The following is an 11,729-nucleotide window of genomic DNA, read 5'->3' as shown; positions in this document are numbered from 1 at the left end:
CCTACGGGTGCTTTTCGTCTGGTGATGGTTATAATCAAAGCTCTGGATTCGTGTGAATATGCCTTCCAATATTCTTTCAGGGATCCAACCTCGTGAGTCCCAACCATGAGTTCCATGACCACCTCGCAGTAGGACCCCTAGGCTGAGATGTTTGGTGGGACTCCAGGTCAGACTCTTCTCAGGCCCCTCTAATATGAATTTGTATTGAGAAAAACCAAAAAAATAGAATCACATCTGATGAGAATCATCTCGTTCTCCCGGGCACGATCCCTGCCAGATCCACTCACTTTGTGAGGGCTATGCAGGGACGTCAGTTGAATAGTAGGAACGATAAGATCTGGCACAACGATTTATGACAATAAATATGTAAATTAAGAGGTGCTGCCTAGGGCCTCTTTCATTTTGCCGTGGGGCTGAGATGCTGTTGAGACTGCAGTAGATATACACTTTCTTTTTAGATAAAGATTCGAAAAATTATTTGAGTTCTGTAGAACAGCGTCATTATCATCAAGGATTCCACGAGAAACTTTACGTTGGAAACCCCTGATATAGAGAACAGATATAGGTATACAGAAATTGGCAGTCAGAACATTCCGAAGCCAAACAGCACCACATTAGAGATTCTTCTAGTATGGCGATGGCAAAAAGAGGCATTTGTGGGAAGACGAACAAGGAATCCAAACTTGTGCTGGGGGATTCGGCTAAAGACAGGAATATCAATTTGAACAATGTTGATAAAGAGTGGAAAAAGTTTCTTTACAAAAAAGAGAAGAAACCTAATTTTTTTCAAGGAACCTGTTCTCTAGAGATAGATGACACTTTTTGGAATTGCAAGAAAGGAGGTTTGTTGAGGTGAATTGAATTGACCCATTGATCAGCAAGGAGTTGAATAGCATTTCAACACTGAAAAGTATTACATTTACCTGCGCTTATTTATCCATTTGCACTCTTCCTTCAAAATTATTTCGATGTGTAAAAATTTGAGAGAGAGAGAGCGAAAAAAACAGCATCATAATAAATCTGTCATAAAAAATACCGCCCATGTAATTACACCACCCTAGGCGGCAGCCTCCTGCCTGGTGCCGCATTCAGCCAGTTAAATGGATTTTTATAATAAAGATATTTAAGGATTACCCAGAATCTCTGATCCGAATTCCCCCGGCATGCTGGTCTTCTTCACTGTTTTCCGGCATGCCGGCTAATGCGGGGAGGGGGGGGATACAGTGTATATATATATATATATTTATTTATTTATTTACTTATTTATTTAGAGCTGATCCCTCCATCGAATAAAAGTTATCAGAAAGCTTCAAAAATTACAAAGTTCCAAGTGTGGATGTACTACGAATAACGAAATTCGATAATAACAATTAGCTGATTATTTCCGTAGTGTCTGTCACATGATAATGTAATGCGATAAAAAAAATGATATTAAAGTTAAACTTGGACATATCACGTTTAAAAAAGAAAGCTACATAATATGCGTATTAACCCGTTTTCCATTTGTTCGAAACGAAAAGAATGCTCGATAACGTGTGGTTGATAAAGTACCATAACAAAGCTGCGTGTATTTAGCAACAATATTATTTTGTATCTTCGAGGTGGTACGAGATAAGATGGTGAAAAATACTGCACTCATATTCCGGATGTCACTGGATTTGACAGATCCAGCAATTTACCATCAACACTATAAAAAGTGGTCCTCAGTGTTTTATGAGGTATATTACGGGAGCAGCTCTGTTTCTCACTACAACCGAAAAATAAATAAAAGAAAGCGGCCGTGAGATACGAGTTTGATTCCGATGGCGACGCCAAAGATGGAGCTCCAGGCCGACCGGAAGACCGTGTCCTGGAACGTGCGAACCGAACTGGGAATCCTTACAGCCATTATGCTTTTCTTCTATTTCGTGCAACGAGTTAAAGGCCAGAAGAACAAGAAGTATCCTCCGGGACCCATGGGTCTGCCTTTGATGGGATACATCCCGTTCTTGAGCTCCGAACCACACGTGGAGTTTGACATGTTGAAGAAGAAGTATGGAGACATTTTCAGGTGAGACATACATACAGTAAAAATCCAATTGCTCTGTCGGGTTATAAAATGATAGAAAATTGTTCTGTTTCGTTCTCTAATATTAACGGTTAATTCTCCCAGACATTTTTGCATTGAATTGCGTATTATCAAGGCGATTCGGCAAACTGAATAATTAAAATGCCCAATTATTATATTAATGCTCACTTCCATGGCTGTATGGCAGAAGTCTTCAACTCATGGCCCGCGGGCCAAATCCGGCCCTTCGAGCTTTTGCTGTGGCTCGCCGATCGTAATCAGAAAATAGTTACTTTTATAGAAAAACGACTGAATTCCAAAAAAAAAAATAATAATAATAATAATTAAAAACTTTGACCACTGAAATCTACAGATTTCATTTAGAACTGTTATGTTTAGAACTGTCAGAGACACTCCAGATTCAATAGTAATGCTGTGCATTTGATACATTAAAAGGGTAGTCGTAACGAATTTGGGGACCCTGAGCCAAAACAGCTTTTAAGGCCTATGATTTCATATAGGCTACATATTTCGAGAGGCAAAATTCGGCATCCAAAAGGTATACAGAACTACAGAATTTACAGAAATGTTTAAAAAAAAGCGCCTTAATGAAACTAATGAAACAAATAATATTAGAATTATTGAAAAAAATAATTTCATAATTGATGAAAATTTATAGTTATAATGAGAAAGAAGATATAAGAATTACTGAAAGAGGGAGAGAGAGAGAGAGAGAGAAATAATTGCAGAACTCCTGATAGAAATAATTTCAGAATTATTGAGAATAATTTCAGTATTATCAAGAGTAACTTCAGAATTGTCGAGAGTAATTTCAGTAATTTGTTAAAAGTAAACGCTAATAATGAATGATTCATGGAAAAAAATTAAGAATTTTTGAAATAAATAATTTCATAATTAATGAAAACTTGAAATTGCTGAAAAAATAATTTCAGAATTATCAGGACAAATTTCAGATTTAATAAAAGAAATAATTGATTAAAAATAAATAATTAATTAAAAATAAATAATTAATTAATGGAAGGAAGTTATTTGCAAATAAGTAAGAATTCAAATTTATATAATGAAATATATTCAGAGTAAACAAAAGTGTTCAACAATTTGGAAAACCCAATTCACAATAACTGAGAATACCACGGTATGACTTGGTGGCCCGCGGGCTTCATAGAAAATTTAATTTGACCCGCAATGTCTGCGTGTGTGCGAGAGGTTGACGTCTCACTGCCATATGGGCTCGTAAACATTTTCCCGAGTATTTTTCAGCAAGATGTTTTTAGTCATTCTTAATGACTAGAAGTTCTGGTCACGTGGTCTCTAGAGAGACAAAAAAGTCGAATAAAATCATCACATAATCCATGAAGCCCAAAAAAAAAAGGGGTTAAAACAATTTGAGTTTTCAATACTTTGTTCGAAGTACGTACAGTATCTCAGAGTAATTTTTACGATGATCATGTGTCATGGTAAGAGTCATCATGTTTAATTCTTGAAGAGAGAGAACAGAAAACTAGCATTTTTAAGTCCTTTGACGTTATAGCGAATGTTTCCGAATTTCCCACTCGCTGTAACCGAATATTTTTGTATCTTTAACATTAGCTATTTGTCAATCTCTTGCAAATGACATGTTGAGCAGTGTTATTTTGTAATTCTTTTATTTCCAGCTTGACTTTGGGCGGGCAAAACGTTGTTGTTTTGTCAAATCCAGATCTCGTGAGAGAAGTTTATAACAAGCCAGTTTTTAATGGTCGCCCCAAGGAAAGTATACTGAATCCGATGAGCTTCGAAAAAAGTATGTTGATATTGTGACATGTATTTCGCGATTTCCCTTATCTCTTCTCTATTCGTACTATCGGAATACAAGATTTTATGCTTATGAAATTTACGTGAAAGAAAAACCGATTTAATTCGATCGAGCGAGGTTAACCATGAATTTTACCCGAGAATTATTTTACCTCTACGTTTAATTGTATTCATATCAGGGATGGCCTACTGCCCGACATGCCCGGGCCATGTAAAAATTTTGACCGGTCATGTACCTTTTTCGACCACATGCCCGATACGGCTGCATATATAAAAAAATGAACATTTTCATTTTATATCACAAATTGTTGTGATGTTTTTCCTCGATGATGATGCAAATGTTCCTACACGCATGAGTGCAATTTCACAAAAAAGCTTTCTTTTGAAGCCATGATGAAAATGTGTAGTGAACGAATTTTTGTCTATTTTTACGCTCCTAATATTTAGCAGCCCGGTGCGATCATGGGCTCTCATATACTGCAACGGGGCTCAAAATGGAATTATATTGCAACTGGGTTGTTCTGTAAAACGGCAAACCTCACTTCCAGCGATATAATATCCTAATGGTATTCGTGGTAGAAGAAAAGATATCTATCTTTAATTGCATACAAACATATACAGGGTGTCCTGTAAGTGCTAGCGCGGCCTTTATCTCATCAACCGACCGTCGTAGAGGTATGATTCCCGTTTAAAAAATGCTCAATAGGCGTTCAAAAATTACACTGTACCAGCATTGAGAGTGAAAATACAGTGTGTAACAAAATAAAAAAATGTATATTTTTATACGGTTCCCCCGTGCTCTAACTTTCAATTAGAAAGTTGTTGCCCGGTATTTCCTGATTCCAACAAAAAAATTCTACGTTTCTAAGGCCAATATTTGCTGAGATATTCGGATTTAGAAAACGGAGAAAAGTTGGGAAAGGACAACATTGACAGTTAGTTTTGCTGTTCTTTCATAACTTTTCTCCGATTTTTGAATTCAATTATCTTAAAAAAAAAATTCATGATTGAAATTTCATGATGTTTTTTATCAGTATTTGTCCTGGTTTCTCACCCGTATCATCCGACTACCCTATCCTAGGACCACGCCTGCCCAAGTTCGCTCCCGTACCGTAAATTGGCTATGATTCTATACAGAGACGAATTAAGGTCGGTTGAGGCCCTGGGAAAGAAAATATTGGGCTCCTTAAATTAGAAAAAGTGTAAAGTTATGGTTTTGCGAGGCTCCTTTAGAAGTCGGGGCCCAGGGTACTCGTCCGGTGCGCCCACCTTTAAATCCGCCTCTTGATGCGAGGAGAATTGTAACTTGGTGACGTCTTTTCTGAAGCCAACAGAGCGAACAATTAGTGGTTTTACTAACTGCTGGTTTTTAACATTCCTTTTGAATTTTCGTATTTCTTTCAAAATTTCGACTTGAAAGAAAAATTATATCACTTTCGATATTTTTCATGCAAATAAATCAATTTGCATAAAAGTAAGTGAATCCAGTGATAATATGGGGATACATGTTGGGGTAAATCGAGAGCTATCCATACTTAGAATAAGGCAACCATAAATACTTCTTTATGGGCATTGTATTATGTTTTATCATGTATGTATATATAGTTTTTAGTATTTATGGTTGCATTTTTAATTGGATTGCTGTATTTTAAAAATATATAACATCCATATTTGTTAGGGGCATCCTTTTATCGGCCACATCGTTGGGCATTTTGCCTGTTGTGGCCTTGTATTTGTATTTAATACTTTCCGGGCATGTAAAATATTGATTCGGGCATCTATTATTTCAAGTTACATGCCAGACCGGGCATTAAATTCAAGGAAATATATTACATTTAAGGAATTTAATAACAATGCAGTTTTATGAATTCGAAATTAGGATCCTCTTTTCGTTTACTGAAGAATGAGAACACGATTCATTTTTTTTCTATCACAGCATCATTGATCATGTCAGGATCCGAATGGCTGGAACAAAGAAAATTCGTTTTCCATACATTGAGAGGGTTCGGCAGAGGGATGGACTTTGTTGAAGAAACTCTCCAGGTAAAAGTCTATGAGCTTAGTCAGCTCATCAACGATGTAAAAACAGTATTTTACCTGGTTACGAGACAAGTACCTATGGCCGGGATTACACTATAAAAGTTCTTTTACAAAACTTTAAAAATGAAACCAATAAGCGTATCGGTTACATTCGAGCTAATGTAACCAATAGGTTTTTTTTTTGTTTTCTTTAGTTTTGTAAAATATTTTATATCGAAGAACCTTTATGGTGCAATCCCGGCCTACTAGTAAAATCATAATCGTACGAAAATCAAACAATGATCAAGTGAAACTGTTACATTCTACGAAATCATTCATTGATATGGCATGTCATCCAAAACTCGCCTGTATAGAAGTGTAAGTGGTATAATATAGAAGTAGTTCAAGATATTTTTTGACTGCTAATACCGAGTCCAAGACCTGGTCCTGATCTTCTTAAGCCGGGATTTCACTATAAAAGCTTGATAAAAGATCTTTTACAAAACTTGGAAACAACTACCAATAAGTTTATTGGTTACATTCGCGCGAATGCAGCCGATCAGCTGATTGGTTATATTTTTCGTTTTATACAACTTGAAAAACGCAAAATGTTTTTAAGAACTTTTATATAACTTTCATAGTGTAATGCCGGTCTTACACTATGAAAGTTTCATAGACATTCTTTTACAAAACTTTGAAAAGGCAGCCAATAAACATATCGGTTACATTTTCGAGCGAATATATTCGCTCGAATTATTGGTTTTTTTTCCCAAGTTATCCAAAGATCTTTTACCAAACTTTTATAGTGTAATCCCGGCCTAAGTCTACCCTACAATTATATTTAGAGAGAGGACAGACAGAGAGAAAGAGAGAGAGAGAGGCTCTCTAAAAATTGATGTTATCTATCTATCGTCGCCAAATTTTGCATACCCTATATACCAAACGGGATCCAACTTGAACTACTTTATCCAACAGACTACTTTAAAAGTTCGTCAGAGCTGGGCAAATGCCCGAAATGGGCAAAAAATAAAAAACTGCAGAGTGGACAATAATGGTTCCTGGGCCTCAACAATGACTTTTGGAATGCTTACATTGGTTACCGTGGTTCCCTAACAATGCGTTTCAGACATGCACATGCCTTTACAATAGTTTGTCACTTCTTTAATGCTGCTGCCAGTATTATGTATAATAGTTTGTTTCTTTATGATGGTCAGAACTTTTTCAATATTCCCAGTAATTGACGAAAACCCGGGCAGCGCCAGGTATTATAGATAGTATGATAATAATTTGAGCATTTGGTCATATTTAGGATTCCGTTGTTGATTGAGATTCAATTATTATTATTATTACGATCATATTTCTTCGGGAAAAATATGAGAAATCGGAATCCAAAAAATATGGCACAAGCCAAATGTCGCCAAAAAGTCACCAGCTGTCAGAAAATTGCCGATTTTACTAAAAAATTATCAATGAGGGGCAGTAAAAAGTTCTGATGAATAAAATTATATTTCACGAAAAAAGATAAATTTTTATTTATTGTCGTATTTATAATAATGTAATTGCGGTGCCGCTCACACAACTACCAACAGAGAGCTGTGACGTCACACACTATTTATGTCAACCATTTATGGACCAGCGCGATATTTTTCGACCAAAATATGTATATAAATATATTATTTACCTATATATTACCTAAATATTAAATTATTTTAATTAAAAAATTATGTCTTAAATTAACAAAGTTAAATCGCCTTCCTCAACGATAGGCCTTCGCATTTGGTGATTCAGACGTGCCCTCGTATAGTAAATAAATTATGAAGTAATCTTTTTCCCACGATTTTAGTAAATATTACGAATTCAAACAAGCTTCGTAGCAGAAACGAAACATTTTAACAAAAAAAAAGTAAGGACAGCAAAAATTAAGTTAAAATACGGGACATATGGCCACTCAAAAATCTAATTATTTTTCTCTCCTGTGTTGCAGAAAGAATTGCAGCATTTCTTAGAAGTTCTCAAGAATGCTAACGGGAAACCTGTTGCGACATATGAAGTCGTCATGTCCGCTATTTCGAATTTCATAACAGCTCTGCTGACCGGCAAGAGATACGACTATGACACCGACAAGAGGAAAAAATTAACCGAGTGGGCAGTCGACATAGGTAAATGGTCGGACCAGACCGCCATACATGGGTACCGGAGGTGGTTCGCTACTGTCCCTGGTTTGAAGCATTTTATGAAGCTCGACCACTACGGCCCAATGTTCCGAGACATCAGAAAGATGATCACGTGAGATATTAATTTTCAATATTTAATTTTTCAGATACTTATCACAGTGAAACCTCCATAATAGACACTCCTTGTTAGCAGACACCTCTTGTTAACGGGTGCGGTAGCCCAGGTTGATAAGATACTCGCCTAAAGTACCAAAGGATGTTTAGAGGTGTCGCGAGTTCGATACCTGGTTCGTCCTTTCCTGACACAGGGGTACATACAACTAAAACGGCGACGTGACCGTAGAAAAAATTACTACCGCAGGGAGTCCCCCATCGAGGGGTTAGCGCATCAACCTCTCGATGAGTATAAAAAACAAGCCTGCCGTTCGGAGCTGGCAATAAATTGTAGGTCTCGGTCTAATTAGCCCTCGTGTGCAGAAAATGACCGTGGTGTGACAAAAATGATCAATCACCTCTTGTTAAATGACACTTTGAAGTCTGTGAAACAAGGCCTCGTGAAATTTAAGTATACGTTAGCAGACACTTTCCGTTCAGAGAGCAACAGGAAGATAAATGACTCAATCATTACACTTCACTCATAGTTAGAAAAACTTGTGATAGATGGCAGCACTACACATAACAACCACTACACAGAAACAAACTTCACGTCAGGTTTCACTACACGTACACACACATTCCCACAGAAGAATATGGACGACGTGCATGTGTGGTTTAGTAGTAGACATTTTCAGTTAACGGAGAAAGAAACTCTCGGTTTTTTCCTCCGTCAACGGAAGCCGCCCCTTCCCCCAGTGTCTGTTAGTGAGAGGTTCCACGGCAATTTTCGTTTCTCTAATGGGCAAACTTTTTTTTGCAGTAAAAAAAGTAGAGGGTCAATGTTAAACACTCTCATAGGCGTATTTATGGAGGGGGGGGGGCATCACCATAGATGATGATCTCTGGTTTATCCAATCGGCTAAAATTCGTAACCAGCTCCGGAACGGCAGCAATTTTCGATAATGCAACATGTTTTTTTTTTTTTTGAGTAAGTGTTTTGACTTTTGTTGCTTTCGATTTCAGCGAGGAAGTTGAGCAGCACGAAAAAACATTGAAACCGTATGACGAGAGGGACTTCATCGACGCCTACCTGGTTCAGATTGAAAAGGCACAATCTAAAAACAAGGACACGTCTTTCGATAGTAAGTTCTGTATTCCAAACGGATTATACATGACTGTTTTAGGAGAAAAGTTATTGTGCCTACATGAAAATGCTTTTGATTGAATAGAATGGATTCATGGGATTCTGTATTTATGTATACTTGCAGAAAACATACTTATAGGAACCCTTTACAACCTTTACGGAGCTGGTAGCGAAAACATTCGGAAATCGGTCGACTGGTGTTTCTACGATCTAGTTCATAACCCTGAAGTCCAGAGGAAAGTCCAGGAAGAAATCGACGATGCCATTGGGAAAGACAGGCAACCAGAAGCTAGAGACCGGAAACTGATGCCTTACACCGTTGCTGCCATTATGGAGTCCATGAGACTTCATCCCGTCATTGAAGTGAACATTGTCAGAGCGTGAGTCTGAATTATTTCTTCCCCCCCCCCCCACCTCAAATTTTAGTTTGGCGATAAACTAAATCAGTGGTTCTCAAATTATGATACGCGGACATTGTGAGGTACACGAAAAGTCATCAGCAATGACGGGAAAAAAAACGAATGAAGTAAGGCCTATCATTAATGAGGGGATGTTGAAAAAGTCTCGCACGCATTTCTAGGCGTATGAGAACCTCGTACGCTTGTAAGGGGTCAGTAAGTCTTCCACGTATGTCTAGAGAGCGCATGCGAGCCTTGTATGCTTGTCTAGAGGTAAATCTCCTACGCTTTCCTGTGGAAAAACTTCAGCAAAAAACCTACGCATACCTATTACGCATATCTATAGGTATGCCAGTCTCCTACACACTTCTAGGTGTGAAATGAAGCTTGAAAAGTTTGAAATTACTGAATTAGAATGGAGCCAACGCTTTGAAGGAAATATACTATGCAATTAATATAGACGGGAAACTAAACAACCTAATTAGACAGTAGCTATTGGTTCAATGTAAATAATATTAATTTTTACTAAATTTGTCATGTTTATTTCAGTAACTTGGAGGATACAAAAATAGGGGACTATGACATACCGAAAGAAACTGTAATATTTTCTAACATATGGGCAATACAAAGAGATCCCAGATATTGGGAAAACCCTGAAAAGTTCACTCCAGACAGATTCATCACTGAGGATGGCATCACGAGACCCAAATCCTGGCTTCCATTTTCATTTGGTAAAATTTCTAGTTGATCATGAAAAGGACTGGTTGGTTAATGAAATTGAATAACCATTTTAGTTTCTTTAAGATTATCGAAATCTCATCATGATTTTAGTCGTAAAATTTTTATTTATAACATCAATACATTTCTCTCAAATATAGGAAAGCGTGTTTGTCCAGGTGAAGCAGTCGCTATGATCGAAGTGTTCTTATATGTTACATCCGTTCTGCAGAAATTCGACCTTAAGCTTCCGGAAGGGAAACCAGAGTTCAGAAACGGCACCGAGGGAAAAATTGCGCCTCCGATCCCTGATAAACTCTGCTTTGTACCCAGGCCATGATGTTTCTACAAAGAAATCATGAACATTCGAGAACTTCATTTTTGTTCTTATTTCATCGGGCCAAGAAGAAGGTTTTAAGCTCGAGTTCCTTGTGCTGAGATCTGTCCTGATTCAATTCCGGTCGTGTATTCAGTCAGTTTTTGAATCAAAGAGTTAGTCGATGATTTTGCAGCGATAAGTATGAGCACATCCATAAGTTTTTGCATGAAGGAAAACAAATGAATGTATGATTTTTGAACAAATAAATAACCTGTTTTTTTATGAACATCTACAAATCCGAAACTCATTTGATCACTGATGCGAAATGGATTGTCCTTACTCAAACTTTACTTTATTTACTCAACATTTACTCTTATTGCCTTTGTCAGAAGCGGCTCTATGTTACTTGCTATTTAATAAAATTTCCGGACCCATCCATCCTTCGAGAACACTTCGATATGTCTCTGACAGATGTGAAGTGGGCTGTGTCCGGTCCGTCAATGTTCAATGTCCTTACTCAAACTGATGCTAAAAAAGAAATAGAATCACGGTGACCCTATCTCTCAAGACAAAAACTGCTCACCACGTGAAATTTCTACCCCCTCCCTTTCCTAAATAATCGCAATTATTCTGTTAAACACTACTAATACAACGTACGTGCAACTCAGAAGCTTATCTCTAGGAAATTTTTAATGAAACGGTCAATACCAGAACGTGTGTAATGTAGGCTCCCTCAGCAAGAGAGTTGCCACGTTTTTGAAAATGAACTGAAATATTTAATCCCGTTATAAGCAAAGTTCGATCGTCTTCTTTCACGATTGACGCCTTTGATTGACGCGAAGAGTAACGTTATAACCTTGTTATTACGTAATGAATTTGTCCACTATATTGGCAAAGAATTGATCACCAGATTTGTAAAGTATTAGCCAAATGACCTCTATTTGAAAAATAGCTGGCTGATGCGAAGATATATTTAGGAAAGAGAAACAATTCAACTGCT

The 11,729-nt window shown here is 37.2% G+C and overlaps 1 protein-coding gene across 2 annotated transcripts; it reads left to right on the top strand.

Moving 5' to 3' along the window:
- Positions 1-1,506: 1,506 nt before the first annotated feature.
- Positions 1,507-11,227, top strand: LOC149081696 (cytochrome P450 2J6-like). 2 transcript variants are annotated; one of them, XM_089237097.1, is made up of 8 exons: positions 1,507-2,050; positions 3,724-3,851; positions 5,799-5,905; positions 7,866-8,167; positions 9,175-9,293; positions 9,420-9,675; positions 10,243-10,424; positions 10,572-11,227. In XM_089237097.1, the coding sequence occupies exons 1-8, from the start codon at positions 1,803-1,805 to the stop codon at positions 10,748-10,750; spliced, it is 1,521 nt and encodes a 506-aa protein (XP_089093223.1). In that variant the 5' UTR covers positions 1,507-1,802; the 3' UTR covers positions 10,751-11,227. The 2 variants fall into 2 exon arrangements, with proteins under 2 accessions (XP_089093223.1, XP_089093224.1); XM_089237098.1 differs by lacking the exon at positions 10,243-10,424 and having other exon boundaries at positions 1,734-2,050; positions 10,572-10,963.
- Positions 11,228-11,729: the final 502 nt, after the last annotated feature.

The sequence above is a fragment of the Pholcus phalangioides genome, unplaced genomic scaffold (assembly GCF_987345545.1).
Source record: "Pholcus phalangioides strain wild (caught in Gottingen) unplaced genomic scaffold, Ppha-v1.0 ptg000009l_1, whole genome shotgun sequence".
In the NCBI taxonomy this organism is placed as follows: domain Eukaryota; kingdom Metazoa; phylum Arthropoda; class Arachnida; order Araneae; family Pholcidae; genus Pholcus; species Pholcus phalangioides.
The sequence above is the reverse complement of the archived record's forward strand: the minus strand, read 5'-3'. Positions and strand labels throughout refer to the sequence as shown.

Bases quoted from the DNA above. Each gene is read 5' to 3' on its own strand.
- LOC149081696 (XM_089237097.1), top strand. From the start codon at position 1,803: ATGGCGACGCCAAAGATGGAGCTCCAGGCCGACCGGAAGACCGTGTCC. The intron at 2,051-3,723 runs GTGAGACATACA...TTTTATTTCCAG, and splicing joins AAGTATGGAGACATTTTCAG to CTTGACTTTGGGCGGGCAAA. The intron at 3,852-5,798 runs GTATGTTGATAT...TTTCTATCACAG, and splicing joins TCCGATGAGCTTCGAAAAAA to CATCATTGATCATGTCAGGA.